At 42.8% G+C, this 22,396-nt stretch overlaps 1 protein-coding gene across 2 annotated transcripts in view; it reads right to left on the reverse strand.

Moving 5' to 3' along the window:
• The window catches only part of tgfbr1b (transforming growth factor, beta receptor 1 b), an 89,041-nt gene extending 73,002 nt beyond the window's left edge, over positions 1-16,039 (reverse strand). For both annotated transcript variants that reach the window (XR_013932362.1, XM_080417712.1), the window contains exon 1: positions 15,726-16,039. Coding sequence is in view for 1 of the 2 variants with exons in the window: in XM_080417712.1 (XP_080273838.1) it covers positions 15,726-15,795 (70 nt within the window). In the remaining variant the exon portion in view is untranslated. The remainder of the gene's footprint in view (positions 1-15,725) is intronic.
• Between the last annotated feature and the right edge of the window lie 6,357 nt (positions 16,040-22,396).

Consider the following 22,396-nt stretch of genomic DNA (forward strand, 5'->3'; position numbering starts at 1 on the left):
GGACCCCCAGAAGCAAAGATTTGAGTTAAAAATGTTTGCTTATAACAATATATATTCAAAGAGTTGCACACATTTTCACGATTTTTCAAAAATAGCAGATCTACAAGCTCGTAGCTCGGCACTCGGTGCCACGCTATGAGCTTGTAGATCTGCTATTTTTGAATAGCCAAAGTGTAAAATAATGCTTTTTTTAGCTCAAATCAAAAAGTGACATAAATGCATTCCAGGTCTTAATGGATGAAACAATAATAATAAAGGTTAAGGCAACTCACATTACCTGTGAACTTGTAGTATAATAAACTCATTACATCCAATGGGGTGACGCTTAGGGGCTGTCACGATCATGACATTTTAGTTGACAATGAATTGTTATTGCAATTAATGATTTAATTGTGTTTTTGGAACATAAACAACATTGGAACATAAATGGGGAGCCCTGGTTGAAAGTGATTAACAGTGTGGACAACGTGGAAATAATAATGACAATTATGACATTTCTGTTAATTACATCCTGTATGTATTTATAAAGATAAATGGAAACAATTCTAATCATTCAGCAAAATAATTGCCTCTAGCTCAAATTATTGCGTTAAGAGGATTATGTAATAACTGTGACAGGCCTAAGGACTCTTTACTGTAAGAGACGGGGCGGTTATTTCAGGTCACAGTGGAGGACTTTGAAGGAGGAACCGACCATTTCAAAACCTCCTAAAAGTATTTTTTCCCCGTCTCCAAATCGTAAACAGAAGTGAGGATTTTAAGCCAAGTGATTGAACCCGCTATACGTTCACTCTGCCACAATCCACCAAGGCATATGGCGAAGGAAATCCATGCAAAAAGATAATAATAATCAATGCGTTGAGTTTAGCTATTTCTGCTATTTTTGAAAATGTTTTAATGTTTAAAATGATTAAAAATATGGTCTGTATTGGCCAAGGACATTCTTCTCTGTGAGGAAATGTAGGATTCTCTGATTAATTATCAAGCAGAGGAGTTTTCCGAAATTGATGTTTACACAAATCCCTCTGTAGTTATTGGGGTCGAATTTGTCTCCACTTTTGTGGAACGGCGTCAACAGTTCCTTGGTTCCAAATGCTGGGGAAAGTCCCAGGGTTGTCACGTCATGCATCGTGACTGGAATGTGTGTGAATGAGAGGATGAAAAATGCTAATTGTAATGCACTTTGGAGACAAAACGCTATATTAATGCAACATTCACCATTTACATTAACTCATAAACACGCTGCGTACAGATCTGTATTCTACTGGCCACATGTTTCCCTGCCCCCACACTTTTACTTAAATCATTGTGTTGTGTGTGTGTCTATGTGTGTCTGTGTTTCCCCTTATTCAGCAGGACCTGTCAGCTCCCAGAGTCATTTCCATAGGTCACAGCCTCCCCCCCACCCCACCCTCCCTTTAGCCCTCTCCAATATGCCTAGTCCTTTGTCCCTAACAGATGTACGCTCTGTGTGCGCTGAGATGTGCGCTGAGTGTGTGTGTGTGTGTGTGTGTGTGTGTGTGTGTGTGTGTGTGTGTGTGTGTGTGTGCGCGCATGCATATGTGGGGGCCCAGAAGAACCTCCCCCTCCCGGCCACACTACTAACAAGGCCTGCTGGCCTGCATGCACACCCCCTCCCATTGTTGGGCCTGTGAGCCAAAGCTCAGAGTTGTGATATAAAACCAAACCGATCCCTGAAGCCGATAGTTTACTGGGACGGGGACGAGAGCAACAACAACAACAAGACTCATCTGTCCTTGACATCCTCTCTCGGACCGGGAGAGCACAGCGCCATGAATATATAGACATACCTGGCTATGTGCTCGGCATTAAACACTGTCTGCAATTCACAAGCTTCAGGATGAAAGATGTGCAGCTTCTGCAGCCGAGAGAACGTGTTGAGAATCAATGTTACGATTCCACAACACCCGCAGAAGCCTGCATTCATTTCCCCCAACACTTGTTTTCTAAGCCAATAATACCGAAATATTGTGCAATACACACTTCACACTGGTGACTGGTGTGAGCACAGAAGCCTGAACACCCACCCACACATGACCTCAACCCCTGATGGAGACCTCACACAGATGGTCACACCTAAATAGGTTTTGCATCACAAAGCAACAAAAAAATAAGAGCCAGCTTTTAGGTTTCCCACAGGTTTCCCACAGCTCATGCCAAAATATCACTGCACATTTCACAGGAATAATCTTGGTCTTGGTTTTTAAGTACTGGAGAGGGAATTATGACGTGCACAGTGCACATGCACGGGATGCACAAATCATCATATGGAAAAAACGTCATCTCATTACATTTTACCTCAATACATAGCTATACAATGGTATAAATGCAAGATTTGCAATCAATGTTATTTTACACCAAGTCACTAACATCTGAATTTCTCCACTGCAGTATTGGAATATATTATATACTGTACATAGGTAGGAACATTTGGTACAATGCATGTTGTATTATACCATCTACTGGGGGGCACTTAAAAAAGTAACACTGGAGTAAAGGCAGCTACGTCAGCGACTTCTTGCTGTTGGTATAAACTTTATTATTGCTCTTTATTGCCGTTTTTAATCTGAACTGTAAACAGTAAAGCTTTTCATATGGAAGGCTTTGGTAAGCTCAGCTGCTTGCTGCATTGAAGTCTTTTAACACGTCGAGTAATTAATTTTCAATGAGGTGAGTGTGTAGGTCCTGCACGTCTTGAACTGCTTTCTCTGTGACGCGCAGGTAAAGACGAGTTGAATGAGCTGAACTTGAAACAAGCTATCAAACACTTGGAGCATAAAGGGAATAAAGGGATTTTTGTGATTGGCTAGCTTTAGCTGTACATGCAGTTTCCATATCGTGCCCCAGAGTCATTTTCATGAATGCTTAAAGTCTCTCTGGTCTTTAAGTGGATCGCATTTGGACCCTTCTAGCCAATACCTAAAATTGATTTAGGCATTTAATCTAAGCACACACTATTCTACATTTTATAATTCAATAATTTTGAATCAGATAGAGTGAGAATATTGGGGGGGGTGAGCGAGAGCGAGAATAGGAACATGGGACATGTCTTATGAATATGCAGTGTGTTGATAAAAGAAGGCAGAGCGATAAGATCACAGCAGCTGTTATATCTCTCACACACACACACACACACATCCCTACACAGACTGGCAGATGCACAAATGTTCCTCACTGGGAAATGCACTCGCGAGTCTGCACAAACACACACAAAACCACAACCATACAACTGCACACACACACCGGCTGCTGACACACACCCGGCCATCAGTGTGTGTTGCAGCAGAGCTGACATACACGCACAGAAACATGCAAATAAATAGATGTGACAGATGTGGACCTCCTTCCAAACAAAACATCCTAATCTCTTGGCCTGGCAGGTTTTAATATGGAGTGTGACTTGGTGGGTGGCTCATCTGCACATAGAACACAACAATTAGTCTTGGCGAATGAGCGTATTTATTAGTTAACTACTCTTTGCTTCCACAAATGAATAGAGATGTAAACTAAAAGTTATATGACATATGCTATATCAGTGTTAATTTTATTGACCAAGACTAAGATTTTGATATTTAGTCAACTAAGACTAGACTAAACAATTTCAGATGACTAATATGGGACTAAAACTAAATGGTGTGTTATTCCAAAGCATAAAGGTCCTTACACACCGGCGAATATGCGAATATACGCAAAATTCGGACTCGTTCCGAATAATTAAAAGACGCTTTTTCGCTTCGCGAAACTGATGTGGACGCTTGCATTGACTTTAAGGTTTAAAAAAGAAACATATTTATTCGCATGAAGAATTCGCCCCGGTGTGTAAGGACCTTTAGACTAAGACTAAATCAGAATTATCTGTCAAAATTAAGACTGTGCAATATGTGCATTTGTAAAATGGTTGCTTCTACCAGAGTACAGCTAATATCCACCCTAGCTTTTTGTTGAAATTTTTTTCAATGCATGCATGCATCATTAGAATGCCACAGCTTGCTTTTCAACTCCCCATTCCCCCATAACCAGGGTTTGAAATTCCACCTGCCAGGCTGCCACACGCGCATTCCCCTCACCCCCCAAGACACACGTGATGTGGCCTCTGTGTATAGTGTCTTTCATTTGTATGTAAATCTTTTCAAACGCTCTCCCTACAGATCAAACTAAACCTACAACAGAATCAAGACATGGCTGGACCCTGAGAAACCCTGAGATAATGATGCCGTTTCTCTCAGTCATAACTGCTTTTCATCTCTGCCCACCTGCTTCTTCTTCTTCCTTCCACCATCAAACATTACTGAAGTGAAATTATCACGATTCTATGCTATTCTGAACTGAAATACTACGGCGCATGAGGGTAGCTGACGTGATGCTTGTGTGTCAAGCACGTCATTGCAATTTTCCTGATTTGACGATTCCCGTCCTTATTTAGACTTTCTAGTCTAAATAAAGTCTAAAGAACAAGCCCATGCACATCTGCAGATAACCATAATCCTGCGTTTGCAGTCCTTAGAGGAGCGTGTAGTTGTGCCTGAAACTGGAGCATATAATCACAGCCTGAGGCTACAAGTTAACACAATCCAATCCACTGCTGTCACTCAGACTATTATAAATCAATCACTTTTATAATAGTCATACTGTATAGTCTACCTGGAGGTGGTGTGTCTGATGCGTGTGTGCATATATGGGGGGGGGCATGTGTGTGGGGGATGATGCACCTTTGGGAGCACACACACAAGGTACTGACATGGTGCATGTGTGTAGTGTAGAAAGTGTCACTCAAATACTCAGATAATGCTGTTTGACAGGCTACACCTGCACGATCGACATCACCAATCCATGCTTTTGAGTAGGGTGGGTGGGGGGTGGTCTTCTTCGCGTTCGGACATGCACACACAGCACAAAGATGCTGCCATGTCACCCGCTGATTAGATTTTAATCCATTGAAACGTGCCAACACATTTACAACAATCAATGGCCACACTCTCAGCCAGTTATGACCCTGGCCTAGGGGTACCGGAGCGCACAATAAAAAAACAGGGGAGACGCAGTTCAAAAAGTAAATTAGTATTTATTAAATTATCTAAACCAAATAAACAAACTAGGAATTAACAGATGACGTGTGGAAATCAGTACGGTGTATGCGTAATGCGTGTATGCATGAGTTGGAAGGAGTGCATGTGGGTGAGGTGCAAAAATCAAGCATCTGCCAAAGGACTGGGGAGCAGGCTTTTTAAAGGGGCGTGAGCACTCAGGCCCAAGTGCTCCCCAATTAGCCTGATTGTCATCACACACTGCTCCCCAAGTCCTAGGAACCAATGAGAAACACAAAATTAGAAGGCCGAAGCAAATGCACAACTGAACTCATAGTCATAACCACATAACCTAAGTGAAACATCAAGGTGAAATACATATAGAAAACTACACATAGGCCCACTACAGGGAACCGTCACACACCTCAATAAGTTATAGGTGCGGGATCCATTCGGGATCATAGAATATTAAGGGAGTACAGTGCATTCCTGCTTAACCAGTCGATGTGTAAGACCAGCTCAGAGGACTAGTGGTTATAGTGTCCATCCTGAGACTGGGAAGTCGGGGTTCAATCCCAGTCCAAATCATACAAAACACTGTAAAAATGGAACCCACTGCCTTCCCTGCTTGGCACGAGGCATCAAGGGGTGGATTGGGGGTAAGTCCCTGCAACATACTGGCGTCATGTCCAGGGTGTGCTTGAACATCAAGCTGCCTCACGCTACAGAAACGGGAGATACGCTCCTGACTATGGGCCACATGGCTAGGGAACCCTTGATTCACATGGCTACAGTTTACTTGATGTGTTGCCTCAAAATCCTCCAGATATAAAAAAGGTGAAGCTGGTGTACTTTAAAACTATGTAGCTGTGCTCACTTTCGCTTTCCAATAATGAGACACAACCTGCTCATCCACACACTGGTTGCCATAGCGTTGTTAAAGTGGTTTTTAAAAACAACCTGTACATAGTTTGGTGAGAGAATGGGGGCAGGGATAAGTTAGAGGTAGAGTCACAAAGGCTCAGAAACCTAACAATAAATTTAAGTTACGTTTTTTTTGTTTTTTTTTAAGTTAAGCTTGGGAATTGTAAAATCTTACCTTATAATAGTGTAGTTATTTAGGGGGTAAATGCAATAAGGCTAGGCCTGTCACAAGTATTACCCCCCCCCCAATTATTACCCCCCCCCCCACACACACACAAACATTCAATTAATTTCAAACATTTTCCAATAAAATAGCTTTCGTGATGTGTTGTAAGATTGTAGATCTGCCATTTCTGCTAACTTAATTTTTTTTTAAAGTATAAAAGTATTAAATGTATCAGTAATGTCTTTGTATATTAAGTTATTTGTCATATCTGCCCTGTGCAATTTCTGATTATGAAGCAAATAAAGAAACCAAACTGAAGTAAAATCTATATTCATTGTTTCAGTGTTCAATGCGAAAAAAAATGTAGCCATGCACTGTGCATTCAGCTCGAAATGCAAAAAGATTGCCACTTGTAAATTTGGCAGCTTCCCATCTTATAAGAATTCAGTAGTTATAACCCTCTGCACATTGCATTTTAACATTTAAACAGCGAGACACAGTTATGTGCGACAAGCTGAGTATACAAGCAATGTTTACAAGTTCTGTCAAAGATACATCAGATAAGGTAAATGCTTTCCCACCCCCACAGAGTCCAAGCTCTGAGGCAACATCATCGCCTCCACCTCGGCCGGGACCTTGTGGTTGGAGAACGACAGGGGAATGTGGCCTACTGGTTGGCCGGGGATGGTATTTAGAGGAGATTATGCAATCCTCCATTCGCTATAAAGACTATAAAAATTGGTCAAACATTGGCCAAATTGTCAAATTTAAGAAAAAGGGAAAATTTGTGAAAATGGCCAATCTACAAGCTCACAACGCCTTGCGCTGCGAGGCGGTGTGAACTTGCAGATGGACTATTTACACAATATTTATCTGTGGAACAGAGTCAAACAAAATGTAATGCCTCTACTCCTACAATTCCAAGTGCTTATCGGGGTGGGGGTCCCCAGTTCAAATATGATTATTTTGGGGGGTCACAGCCTGAAAAGGTTGAAAAAAACACCTTCTAAAGGACAAACACTGGGGGGTGACAATGACAGGGACCACAGTACACATGAGGGTAGTAAATTGGGGCGAATGTTATTTAGTTTTTAAGATAGCATTGGATGAATGCCTCCCTGAACTGAATTTGCTGTCTGATGCCCCCAGCTGCACCAGGGAAAAAAGCAGAGAGAGAGAGAGCGGAAGATAATAGAGTGACAAATAGATATTTGTGTAACCAAATTAGATTACACAATTTAATTTGTACACAATGTGTCACAATGGCACTGCACCAGAATGCATGCTAGCTATCTAGCTACTTGGTGTACAACAGGAGATTATTTTAGGAGCAGGCCTGCATGCAACACGGGTTCTGCACTCCCCTTGGCTGTCGCTCTAAACTCCTGGTCATGAAGTCGACAGACAGTCAACTTTTCACCACTGTGGTCCTTCCAGCACCAATTAGCTGTGCACAGGGAGAGTGGGGGTTATCAGTAGATTCTTGGTTTGAGGTCTGCAGAGAACAGCATAAACCACTCTGGGTCAGTAATGTCTAACCCAACCTTTGCCAAATGCACAGCGAGAGCGGGGCCCAGCCAGAAGGAGGTGCCCCAATCGCTGGACAGAAAAGCAGGAAAATGATTGGAGCCTTATCGCCTGGAAAATAAGTGTTGAAAAGCAGGCCAATGCTAAATTGCTGTAAAAGGTGTGATTCTCAAGTGGATCGCTGTATGTGCCAACTCTGACAACTGAGATTTGGGTTTATTTGGAGTGTATCAGGTCCCTTGGTGTGAAACCAAGCAAAGTTTTCAATACCAACTCTACCGAGTGCACTTTTTCAACCCTCTCAAACTTCAGTAAAAAAAGGTTCTGAGCTCTGACAATAAATGCATTACAAATTCTTACATTATTTTTTCACTCAGCCTCTTGACACCAGCAAAACTTAAATCAGACGTGTTCTTTCTAATGTTAATTCAATATTCAAAATTGAAATAAACACCAACTTGCGAAATCACAAATACCACATTGATGTTTTAGCATCAAGAAAATAGGACAAAATAAATGTTGACTAACAAGTAATGTTACAGTACTGGTACACACAAAATAAACACCCCCGGTGTGTACAGACATTAACACTAACTGCAGAACCATTTTCACCAATAGTTTACTGAGTTTGCAGCCAAGTAGCATGCACTTAAATACATAATGATATGCTGTTACTCTGAAGCACTTCAGAAAGGGGAGCGAGAGTGGTCGGCCGAAAATACAGAAATGCACCCCACACAAGTTAGTGGGGAGTAATACGGGAACTGTAGCACAGCACTAGGCCTGTCAAAATAATGACATGATCGCCTAATCAAAGTTGTTTGAGATAATCGTAGTTATTAAATATGTCAGTCAATTTCTTTGTACATTTAAGTTATTTTGTCATATCTGCACTGAGCCTAAAAGCCAAACAGAAATAAAAAATGTATTCAAACAGTATGTTCTAGTGTTAACCCATTAAGACATGGAACGCATCTGTGTCACTTTTTGATTTGAGCTAAAAAGCATTATTTTACACTTTGGCTATTAAAAAATAGCAGATATACAAGCTCATAGCGCGGCACCAAGTGCTGCGCTATGAGCTTGTAGATCTGGCATTTTTGGAAAATTATGAAAATGTGTGCAAATCTTTTAATATATATTGTTTTTAACATTTAACATTTTTAACTAAAATCTTTGCTTCTGGGGGGTCCCTGGAACAAAATATTTTGAGATGGGGGTCGGCAGCCAAATACATATAATTTTGGGGGTCATTGACATGAAAAAGTTTGAGCACCACTGATATAGAAACATGCGTTTTTTCAAAATACTGTTGGGATTTAGAAGACATTCGTAGAATCGGCCTCAGGTCTTAATGGGTTAAACGACAAAAACACAATTAAATCGTCAATCGCAATTATTTATGTGACAATTAATCGTCAAGTAAAATTTCATAATCGTGACAGCCCTACAATGAGACATTTCCCAGGGGGCCTTACCAACATTTGTGAGCCTGACAAATCATCTCAGCATTCCTGATAATGCACCTCACGGCTTTAATTCAGAGCAACGCAAGTCTGACAGGAATTAATTAACCAATCACGTGTGTGGTGTCTTTTCTTTACCCGCATGTGGAATCTTTCAAAGCAACGATCCACAGCAAAAACGTGTTCAACTGACCCCAAACCCAACAATAATACACACACACACACACACACACCCCTCCATAATTATGAAGCCCTGGGGAGTGCGGACTGCGGAGAGGGGGGGGTTCATAAATGCATCAGTGCCTATGAATCCTAGTGGCCATACTGGCACAGCAACAACTACTCAAATTAGTTGTGCTTCCTTGGTCTGGGACAACAGGCTGTCCAGGATCAACCACATGCCTAACATTCCTTCACCCCCCTACCACCCCCAGCCCCCTCATTACAACACTGACCAAAGCACAGCAGCGGAAAAACAAACGCCACACAGGTATTTCCTAGTATGAAGGAAAGAAACCAAAATGGCCGCTCAGATGGACATAGGGGTGTTTCATGACTTGAAAGATTCCGCAGGTGCCTTTCAGCTGCAGGAACAACAAACTTACTTGACACATTTAAATGCAGGCTTGGGAGAAATAAAGCAATTTCCTTCTCTGCTTAAGAGACTGGTCTTGAATGCCTATGTAGCCTTGCTGTGCGTGCACACACACGCACGCACACACTCGCTCTCTCTCTCTCTCTCTCTCCCCTCTGAAAAATGTTGCCTACTAATTAAATATTCTTGATTGTGCTTTTACTGAAATATTAACCAAGAAAACAGAAAATGATGAACGTTGTTTTAATTAAAATATATATATATTTTATTTCTTTAAAAATATTATATTTTTTGCACATTCAGAAAGGTATCTGGTGAGCCCCTCCAAATTATTTGGCGACCCCCAGGTTGAGAACCACTGGCCTAGGCTATATGTTCATTTAAAACGAGTACCCTGGTGACAGATGCCCTCCATTAAGCAGAGAGCGGTGCAAATCTTTTTGCAGAGACATTGAGTGATGTATTGAGTAAGCCAGTTTGTCCCTGGAGAGGAAAATAGGACCTCTGCGAAGTGCTTCCTTAGCTTTAGCCATGCAGTGAATGGCAGCCCACGTATGGATTGAAGCCGGAATGCAAGGATACAAATCTCCACTCTCTCTATTATGAAAATCAGCCGTACATGACAGGACTTGAGGCACAGGTTTGAAAAAATGTAGTACACTTTATACAAAATTAACATTCTAGCAAGCTAGTCTTCCAGGCTGCGGTCCCAGCAGGCTTCAAAATGTCCACCATTGTGTCCATCACCAAGAAATCCAAGGTGACATCTGTCAGAATAACTGGAGACCTGTCACTCTCACGCTTTGAGAAGCTGGTGAGAGAATACATCTGCTCCACACTACCTGCCTTGACCTGAGTCAGTTTGCATACCGTCAAAACTGATCCACCAACTTTTTGGTGGAACGTGTCAATGGAGCTGCAGTGGAAAGGGTCAGCGAGTTCAAGTTCCTAGGAGTACACACAGAGGAGGATCTCAAGTGGGATACACACCACGCACATGAGGAAAAAGGCCGAGCAGCAACTATACTGGATTCGCCGGAGTTAGCCCCCGCATCTTCAGATTGTACTATAACAGCTCCATTGAAAGTGTCCTGTCAGGCTGTGTTACAGCCTGGTATCGAAACTGCACTGCCCGAGAAAATAAAAACCTACAGCAGGTGGTGCGGTCAGCAGAACGCATATTGGGAGGGGAGCTCCACTCGCTCCAGGAACTGTACAAGTTCCTGGAGCTCAACGCATCATCAATGACAGGCACCAGCCCAGCCACAAACCCCTACAACGACCGCGGCCGGGCAAGGCAGCCTACCGTAGTATCAAGGGCCAGATTACCAACAAGGCATGACCACCGCATGTCATGAGGCTGGCCTTGGAGTTTTGCTTTCCTCATAGACCTACCTGTGGATTATACCAGTAAAAGCAACTTTTTGTGGACTATGTGGTTAAACTTGACACTCTGCACCTTAATCTCATGCATAACGCACTGATACCCTTCTTACACCTTAATGTCTATATTATGAATAGTATATACCAGCTGCTATGCTCATAGACCTTATTACTAATACCTTGTGTATATAATGTTCGGATGGATCTGCTATGTGTAAATATGTAGACACCTTGTTGTCTTTCTTTGATTTCCTGCTTTTTTTCTTCTCACAAAAAACAGCAAAACAGCAAACAAATAAGTCAGCTCCATATATGGGTACATATGTATATATATATATATACATATATGGAGCTGACTTATTTGTTTGCATCAGATGCCATGACATGACGACACATTGAGGTTAGACAACACACTCCATATTTGGGCATAACAACCTGTATTGGGATCTCCTTATATGGTTATGTCTGAGTCATAGTGACTTGAGCATGGTCAGAAATATTACTATGGCTCTGTTGCACTCGACTATGTAAGAATCAAATGTCTGAAGATACAACACTGTTACTAGCGGTCAGACTAGTTTAAACGCAAAAAAAAATGAAGCCATGAACACATGGAAACTTATAACTGTATATATGACACAATATCACAATACTCTGGTGTATTTTCTTACACCTCTGTAGGGTACTAAGCTGCACATCCTTTATACAGCCTGCTCATCTAAAATGGACAAATTTACAAGGCCTAGGGGGACGGCAGGAAGTGAAAGACTCAGGAGGACGGAAGAATGAGATTTAAGACAGCGAGGGAGACTAGGCAATAGGCTGAGTTTAGCTAGAAGACACACATTACCCTCACACAGCATCAGCTGAGCATTTCTGCCTAAAACCTAGGTGACTAGTGGTGACTTATACAATATACAGTATGCAGCTCAGAGACAATGACCCTGATTGATTACTGATTTCGGTATGCTTTCTAGAAGTGTTATGGTGACAACTTAGTCGAGATTGCCATTGACAAGTTAAACATATATAAGCACAAAAAAACAACATTAGGCTAAGGGCTAGTGCTGCACGAATCATAACATTTCAATTTGTGCGTATGTGATCTCATTTCTAAATGATGATTCAATTAACGTCACGCTGAACATTAACGTGTTGATTTATCCGATTCAGAACAATTCCAATTGCAATGTAAATCACACTTAGGCAATGTATAACAAAACACCTTATTAATTAAAAATTCACGTCACAACTGACTGAACTGATCACGCAGCACTTTTAAATTTGTCGCTACGGTCATTTTCCTGTATGTCATTGTGCTTAGCTGTAAATTCCTCAAGATGAAATTCAACATGTATTAGTTTTGTTGGCGTTGTGTTGCTGCAGTTTGAAGAAAGGAGAAAACAGAAAACCCTAAAATGTATCACATTGCATTGGAGGGACGCAGATCTACAAACTAAGAATAAGTAAGCAATGCAAAAGCAAGCACATTTTTAATATTTAAAGCTTTAAGGTATAAAGCGACAACATAAATGCCAATTCTAGCTGCAGTATATCAGGTATATCCCCAGAATGGAAATTTAAATGAAGTATCAAGGTGGTGCATCTAAGATACACTTTGTACACTATGCACACGTTGGAATGATTTATGAAAGCTGCAAAGCCGATGTTCACATTTCTTAGTTGTGCATTTCTGTAAATAATGTAAATGTATACTATGCGGTTGTGTTGACATTGGGTCTGTAGGTCATGATGTCACGTAATCATGTCCATGTTTGGAATTGTCTGGTTAGGGTGATTAGTCACACACAGTCCACAGACAATCGCTGTCTGAGAGACACTCCTACAGAGGAGTGTGATAGTCTCACACCTGTGAACATAGAAGGGGTGTATATATAAGATGATGTTGGTATCAATGGTGTAAGACTCTCTTGATGAAGGTCCAGAGGGACCGAAACGTCATGTCAATTTGAAAAAAACTAATGCTGCTGAGCAAGAGCAGAGTGCAAGATTTTTGTTCATGATTGCTTCATTTGTCACCGTCCAACGCACCTGCGTCTGAACGAAGTGGAATGTCTGAATATTTTCTTTGCTATATCCCCAGAATGAAAATAAGTGCTCATGTAAGTGTTACCATGTTGTTATACTGTAGGTGGTATTACTATATGGCGCTGATAACCTCAGACCCCAAACTTCAATGATAGCAGTTCCACCAAAGCCAACTAGGCTGAATGAGAAAATGAAGCAATACCCATAAATCAGCACAGAAGAATTATCAGCATGGTATTACATTATAATAGCAGCCCACGATGAAAAATGAAAACCCTCATTTCCTTATTTACCAAGCCGTAGCTCACAGTCTCAGTGTGTGTGAGTGTGTGTGGTGACTGTAAAGGTGTCCGTGCGAATGTCCAATCACAACTGTCCCACTGTGGAGGTGTCGGAATTGAACCTTTAACCAGCATATTCACTTCAAGCTTGCTCCGTCTCACAATGAGATTCTTATGTGTACCAATCAAACACACACGCAATCACGCATGCAAAAGCGCAATGCACAAACGTGTACAGTTTTTTTTTGCCACATTAATGGTACCGGTTCTCTTTCTGATGTAAACATAAAACATTAATGCTACTCATACCATACCACAAACCCACACCATACCACGAACACAAAAACCCTACTGCTGGACATAATAATAATAATAACAATGATCTGCCTTGCCCCAGAGCCAACAACAAATAATTTAGAGGCGTTAGCACAGGGATGGTTTACGTGAGGACACAGGGCTGTGTGTGTGTGTGTGTGTGTGTGCATAGACAAGCATGGTAGATATCTGTACATCACACCACACCTCTCCTCTCCTCATGTGCAGCAGCACTAAAGGATGCTTAGATTTAAAAAAAAAGGCAGTGTTCGACACATAACACACAAACGAAGCAATCCCCCACACAAACCAACAGAAGACAGACCATACATTATCAGATAGTATAAACCGGGGCTTATTATTTCATGGTTTAAAAAGGGGGGCGGGGGGGGGTCGCTGTCTTTTTTTTCCTCGCACAACCACATCACATGCTGCCTGCAGCCCGAGACAAAGAAAGACCACAGCTTCCCTTAGGGGCTACCGTGTGGAGAACGTCAAATCACTGCAAACACGAGGGGATGGACATGAGGACACGCATGGACATTGGACACACGTGCAAATAAATGATGAGCATAAAATCAAATCATTCATTTTTGCCAACGAGTACAGTTCTGTGTTTGCAGCTGGCCAATGTGTCAAGAACAGCTTCCTTCCAGTGTGTGTGTGTGTGTGTGTGTGTGTGTGTGTGTGTGTGTGTGTGTGTGTGTGTGTGTGTGTGTGTGTTATTAAACAACCACATGAGGCAGCCAGGGGTTTGCAAATTAAATATCAAACATCAGTTTAGCTGGGTTTAAAAGTAACGGGCGCTAGGAAATAAGCTAGCCCTGGTACTAGTACTAGCCAGCGAGCAGCACGGGGCAGCGTGCTACAGCCATGGAGCTGTAGTACGGAAAATAACCGACCCCACCGAGAAGGCTGTTTAGACTATAAGAAGAATGTGTTTTTAACAGCTTGCATGGAGAACTGACAGACAGACAGTCAGACAGACAGACACACTGGGCCACTTCACAGTCACGCCACAAGAATTGGTGAGGGGGCAGAAAGAAGAGAAAATAATCAAATTCAACCAGTGGGGGAAAACTTGTTCAGCTCAGCTGACGTTTTTTTTTGCAGAAGTACACTAGTTTCGTGCACAGCAGCAGCAGCAGCCCCAAGACAGGAAATAGTTGAAAAGGGCTCGGTTTAAATAACGGGTAGAGAGGCTAGAGCCCCGGACACAGACAGGAAGACTATGAAAGAATGAGAAACATTCAGCCCCGGAGGGCAAGTCGGTGTGTGACTTCCATTCCCGTCCAAGAAAGGGGTTCAAACTGAGAGGTAAATTAATGAATAACTCAAAGCAAACAGCAGCAGGGTGCTGACTAAAACTTTGATTTACTCAAGAGGGAGGGAGGGGTGTTGGATGTGTTTGACTCCTCCAAACTCCCCAAAAAAAAGTCCAAATGGCCATGACAACAGCCCCACTTGCCCCGTTGGCCACACGGGACCTTCGAGGTGTTTTTTCAAGCCCTCTTTTTTTCTTGTTTTGTTGCTCTGACTGCTAGTTGCTTCAGACAGGAGTTCCTGTCCTGTAACGCAGTGGTCCTAAAAGTGGGGTCCAGAGACTCTCTGGGTTAATTTGGTTCCAAATGGACCCTTACAGGGTCTGTAAGTCCGAGAGTGTACAAAATGGAACCAAATGGACCCGTACGGGTCCATTTGTACACTGTCAGAGTTATGGGGGGTGGTCCTTGAAATTAAAACGTTCGAGAACCCACTGCTATAACGCACGGCTCGGCGGACCCGGACAGCGACCGACCTGCGCCATCTTTGAGAGAGAGAGAGACAGGGTTTGTGTGCCTGGAGAGAGAGGAATGAAACAAAGAGGAGGAGAGGAGAGGAGGGGCTCGAACCGCTGCTTTTTAACTTCACACACAGTACAAACCACAGAACAGAATGGCACAAACAAACATGGAAGGTTCTTCTTTCTCTTACCGTTAGTTTCATGTATGCTCGTTCCGAATAAGAGCGCGAGCAGCGCGAGGCAACACGGTAACGCATCCATCGTGGCTTTTTTTCTCTCGGTTGTTAGTCCACTGTCACACTACTACGGTTACACACTGGCTGGATCTCTCTCTCTCTCTCTCTCTCTCTCTCTCTCTCTCTCTCTCTCTCTCTCTCTCTCTCTCTCTCTCTCTCTCTCTCTCTCTCTCTCTCTCTCTCTCTCTCTGTGTGTTTCACTTGCTCGCTCTATGCCCCTCTCTCTCCATCTGTCTGTCTGTATGTTTCTCTCTCTGTTTCTCTCTCTGTTTTTCTCTGTTTCTCTCTCTCTCTCTCTCTCTCAACTTGTCTGTGGCGGTGGTAGTGTGCAGTGTTGCCAGATTGTGCGAGAGAAACAAGCAATGAAAACAAGCCCAGAGCTTTAAAGGGGTAGTTCACCCCCCAAATAACTTTTTTTCTATTGATTACTCACCCCATGGAGCCTTGAATTCATGGATATTTATTTGTTTTTGTCGCATTCCTTCCTTTATTATTTGATTATAATAAATTTAGCCCCATTGATTCCGGCAGGAGACACAAATGCATTTGTGTCTCCTACCGGAATCAATGGGGACACATTTATTATAATCAAATTATTGGCTTAGGAATGTGACAAAAACAAAAAAATATCTATGAATTCAAGGCTCCAGATGGTCAGTAATCAAAAGTTATTTTGGGGGTGAACTACCCCTTTAATTGTCTAATGTTGTTAAAGGGGTACTTCACTCTCGGGCCGGGGACACATTTAAAAAAAATATTAAAAATAAATGAAAAAAGTTATGGAAAATTCATGGCCCCCTCACGACACGCAGTGTCCTACTAATGTGTGAGGGGGCCATGAATTTTCCATAACTTTTTTCATTTATTTTTAATAATTTTTTTTAAATGTGTCCCCCGGCGAGAGTGAAGTACCCCTTTAATTAAACCAGTGGTTCTCAAACGTTTATGTCAACGACCCCAATTTACTTTTTTTAAACGCACCTTCATCTGAAAAAATATTGTGCCAAGATTTGTGTTGTAAAATGTTTCAAAAACAATCCCAGATTTTTCTATAGAGAGTTTTCAAATAGCCGGTGTATATAGGGTTAAAGTGGTTAAACTGCAGCAAATCCAAATAAGTAACTCCACGTTAGAAACAAAACAAGCCCCAAAAAATGCAACCCGCAACTTCCAATATTTAGCAGCAACTTTAAAAACAAGCCCAACGTTGCTTATAATAAGTAGTAGACTTGGCAACACTGGTAGTGTGCCTTGTGGTGGCTGAGTCAGTGGGGAGAGACAGATGCGCAGCCATTGGCTGGGAGCGCTGCCACGCCCCGCCCATGGTGGCCCCGCCCACGGTGGCAACCCTGAGTTGTGTGACTGCAATCTATGCTGTAAACAAAACAGTCTGTTGCTCTTCAATGGAGTGACTGTTGATTAAAACAGCTGGGTAACACAGGCACATCTTGAAATGCCACTGAAATTAGATAATCATTTCAATATCATATCTGGTCTTTAGCTGTTTCACTTATTTCAACTTTTGCCATTTAACAACTGGCAGGGTATGATTTAATGAACCCCCCCACTCCTGCATAGAGACTGAAGGAAATTATAAATTTCAGAGCAGAAGGCTAACCACTTAATGACTGTTTAATATGTCAAGAATCGCCGCTTGATTGCAAATAACCCATTTTTATCTCACACACACACATGACTCTTTCAAAAAAGCAACAAAAAGGGATACAATACATGAGGTGTGCTAGGGGCCCCTGTGCACATCCCAGTGGGGTGCAGTTTGAAAAGGTGAGTTTTCAGACTGCAGCAGAAAATGGGAAGCGAGTCTGCAGTCCTGACTGCAAAGGACACATTATTACCTACACAACCCGCCCGTCGCCCAACCTGCTATATAGGCCTACTGTAGATCTTCTATTTTCAAAAGATTTGTATACATTTATACATGTGAAAACTTGTGAAATGGGACATTCCACGTAATGAGTACTTTTACTTGTAACAGAGTATTTCTGCATTGTGGTATTGATACTATTACGTAAAACATTTCAGTACCTACTTCTTCCACCAAGATAGATAGATAGATAGATAGATAGATAGATAGATAGAGTTATCTGTTCTACTGAGAACTGTACATGATATATTATATTATTTTTTATTATTATTATTATAATTATTATTATTATTTTAAGACAGAAAAGAAATGTATAACGATGACACAATGTAATAATAACAATGGACATATAAGTGCTGCTGCGCTTCCCAGACATGATATTGTCAGTGACATTCTATGATAATTTGAAGGCTCATCCACATAAATGGTAAATAGTGCATTTAATTTATATTATAATCCTCACACATAGGTACATATGTTGTCTACTGCTGTAGTTTTATGTAGTGTCCGTGAATTCACACACACACACACACACACACACACACGCACACGCACACGCACACGCACACACACACACACACACACACACACACACACACACACATACCAAAGACCCTTTGACCTACCGTGCTGTCCAGTCCTTGGTGACCGTGACAGAGATTGATGATGGTCTATTGTTTGATGTCTATCTGGGCTCTGCATGGCCCTGCATACATACACCACCACGGCACACACACACGCACACGCACACGCACACGCACACACACACACACACACACACACCACAACTTCTACACTCTAAAGAAAAGTATTTTTTAGGGTCGGCCCAGTGACTCACCTGGCAGAGTGCATACCATTAATACCGTTAAGTCTTCGCGCAGCTGTCCGGGTTCGATTTCGACCCAAGGCCATTTGCTGCATGTCATTCCCCATCTCTCTCTCTCCTGCCATTTCATGTTTCTATCCACAGTTGCTATCAAATAATAGCTTGACCCCCCCCTTATTTTGGGCATGTCATCATAGGCAAAATAACAATGATAATAATAAACTATTTAAATATTCTACCCAAAATAGTGAAAATAGCAGATCTTTAATGTGACATGTTGTGAGCTTTTGGATTGCCTATTTTCGCTATGAATACTTGTGTGCCTTGAGATGTTTACTGGCTCATTGGTATGCCTTGGTCACAAACATTTTGAAAACCATCGATCTAGTTAATTGATTCTGAGGAAGGAACAGACAAATCTTGAGAGCTTTAACAGGTATTTTATATTCCCTGGATATATCCAAGCACTGAGATATAGATATAGGGCCATATCTTGCCTTACCTCTTGCATTTACCCCTTATCCCTAAACCTTTTTGCCATTTAGATCGGCTAGTTGAACTATTTTAAAATGTTTTTCAAAATAGTAAAATATGGCTAAGAAGTTTAGGCATAAAGGCCAAGATAGGGCCCATAGACCCTAGACCCTATAGCTTATTGCCGGGCATTACTGTATGTTTAACTTGAGCCTTGCGACTACCTGTATTCCCAAAGTGTAGAAGGCAGCATAATAGAACCTCTGTTGAAAGGTGGGGACCCCTGAAATTTAGTTGTCATCGTTATAAACGCAGACTCATCTGGGACGCACACACTGACCAAGTTGTAAAGAAGACACATCAAATGCCTCGGTTCTTCTCAGAGGCGACCGAAGGAGTCTGGTATGGGCCCCAAGGTCCTACGGGCCTTTCTACAGAGGTACCACGAGAGCATCCTGACAGGATGCATTAGTGCCAGCTAGGCATGGGAACTGAAATCTGAGTTCCCAGAAGATCTCCCATAAAAACGGGAGGGGCGAGATGGGAACTGTAGCGACCTCAATAGCAAAGGCAGTGCAGAGGTTCATGCGAACAGCCCATTGCATCTGTGGATGTGAACTTCCCTCCATCCAGGACATACAGTATACAACAGATGTTGTGTCAGCAAAGCTTCCTTATCAAAAGATTCTAGGCACCCAGGGGCTGCAGTGGCCTCATAGCCTCAGAGCCACTGGAAGTAGATTGCTAGCTTCTTACCCTGGACAAAAGGGCTTATGCCATTAAGACCTGAGGCCGATTCTACAAATGTCTTCTAAATCAGTAGTTCTCAAACTTTTGCGTGCCAAGGACCCCCAAATGTATTTGGCCACGGACCCCCATCTGATATTTCTTGTGCCATGCAGGGACCCCCGGAAGAGAAGATTTGTGTAAAAAAAAAAACACTTAAAATATTCTTTTCTGAATTCTTCAAAAATGGCAGTGGTTTTTGAGAACCACTATTCTCAACCAATGTTCTAAATCTCAAGGGTTTTCTGAAAAATCTTGTGTTGCTATAGTATACAGAGCTAAAAATCTAAAATGGCACAGATGCTAAGAACGATCAGGCCAGGAGAACGCCCATCATTCACATCGTGTCATTCATGGGTGATGCCCAAAATGTTTTTTTAGCATGTAATTGAAGCGCAGGCCAGTTCTGGAGAACCTCTGATCCGACAGACGTTTACATTCGACAATGCAGTCCCTTGGGGTGTCTGCAATTATACACTCGCAATATTGTGAAGGCAATTGGTTGGATGTTTTTTTGAGATATGCGAAGGACACACATCTTACATATAATTCTAGTAACCTCTGTCGGTCTGTCTGTCTTGGGTGGTGTCTTGGGAGATCAAACTGCGCATGTGTCGTTGCCAGGTTTCGCGCGCGAAACAAGCAGCAAGGTCTATGAAAACAAGGCCAAACGAAACGAACCCTACAAGCAACAAGGTCTATGAAAAGAAGGCCAAACGCAGCGCTAGATCGTGCGCGAGCAACAAGCAACCAGCTTCATGAAAAAACACAAAGCCGCGCACTGCGCATGCGTGGACGCACTTTCTCTAACCAATTCACACCCACTTCACGCTTACAAAACCTGGACATGGCAACGTCGCTCATCGTTCTGTGATTGACAGCAAAAGTTGGCCAATCAGGTGGCGAGTTCGCAGCCTGAAAAAGACGAACGGCAGCCATTGTTGATGTGCGAGTCAGGGTACGAGTGCCTTGACTTCTTATTTTCGCTTACTAAACGCTCTCAAACTTCTTCTTTGACGCACGGAATTCACTTATAACATATCGTTTGGATAGAATTTAGTTGTTTCACTTCATATGTGTGGTCAATTAATCATGACAGAGCCTATTTTTAAAAAAAAAATCAGAGAACCGGCAGGGGCGACCAGTCACACGCATGTATCCCAATAAGTCAACCTATTTTGGGGATGGCGATCTCAAAAGTCCCTTGCGTCATGGCTGTCCCCCCCGCCCCACCCCCACCACACACACACACACACACACACAGGGAGAGAGAGGGAGGGTGGGAGAGAGAGAATAGACGGACAGACACAGACAGAGAGGGAGAGAGAGGAAGAGAGGAAGAGAGGAAGGGAGGGAAAGACAAAATAAGCGAGCCCTCGCTTATTTTTGCGCGGACGTAATTTGTTTGTCATTGTGGTGAATGTTTGCTGCTGATGTTTGTTGTGTGAAGCTTAATGTCAGAGTGTTTGTGTTGGAGCGCCTCAGTGCGGCTGCTGCGTTCATGTGCAACATCTTGCATGCGTGGCTGTGTTCACAGTTTTCCTTCGCCATGTCTGTAGGTCACGGCCTGGAGACCCCAGGGAAATTTCTTCATGAAAAAAAAAAACAGCCGATGGGGTCCGCGATGTTTCACGGGGGTCCGCGTTTTTTTTTTGCGGTTCTGGGCGGATTGGGTTCGTTTTTTTCGCGGTTCTGGGCGGATTGGGTCCGGTGGGTAGGGGCCCTGCGTAGTGTGCGTGTAGGGAGAAGCGGCCCTGTGTGTGTGTGTGTGTGTGTGTTTGTTTGTGCGCGCTCGCAACGGCTCGCACGCGCGTGTGTGTGTTGGCAACGGCCGACGGGGAACGGCTCCGCCTGTTAGATCTTTATATGCGCGGGTGTTTGTGGGTGTTCTGTTCCTCCACGACGGGATGTGCGTGTACACACTACACCATTGGTTCTCAAAGTGGGGTCCGGGGACCCCCAGGGGTCCTTGAGGGAGTTCCAGGGGGTCCCCAGCTAAATGATAGATTAGGCACCAAATGGACCCTTATGGGTCTGCAACTCTGACAGTGTACAAATGGAACCAAATGGACTAACGGGTCCATTTGGTTCCATTTGTACACTCTCACAGTTAAATTAACATACATTTTACCATATAAACTGGGGTCCAAGGATAGAAATGCCATTAAATGGGGGTCCGTAGCCCTAATGCATGTCAAACTGGGGGACCTTGAAATTAAAATGGTTGAGATTCACTGCTACAGCCGTAAACAAATCTTCTCTTATGGGGGTCCCTCGCATATCTTTTCAAATGGGGGTCCGCGGGCTAACAAGTGTCAATTTGGGGGTCCTTGCCATGAAAAAGTTTGAGAACCACTGCACTACACAGTACAAACTCACTTTCGATCCCTGATAAACTGTCTGTTCTCACCGCATAACCCAAACTGCACACTTTGGGTGCTCATATCCCCCTACGGGTATGGTCTAGTATACTTAAACACATAGACACGCAGAGGGATTTGTGGAATTTATAGATAAGACTGCTAGTGCATGCCTATGTGTCTTTTCGTGTGTGTGTGTGTGTGTGTGTGTGTGTGTGTGTGTGTGAGTGTGTGTGTGTGTGTGTGTGTGTGTGTGTGTGTGTGTGTGTGTGTGTGTGTGTGTGTGTGTGCGTGT

Source organism: Gymnoscopelus braueri, assembly GCF_963280865.1.
Source record: "Gymnoscopelus braueri genome assembly, chromosome: 21".
NCBI lineage: Eukaryota > Metazoa > Chordata > Actinopteri > Myctophiformes > Myctophidae > Gymnoscopelus > Gymnoscopelus braueri.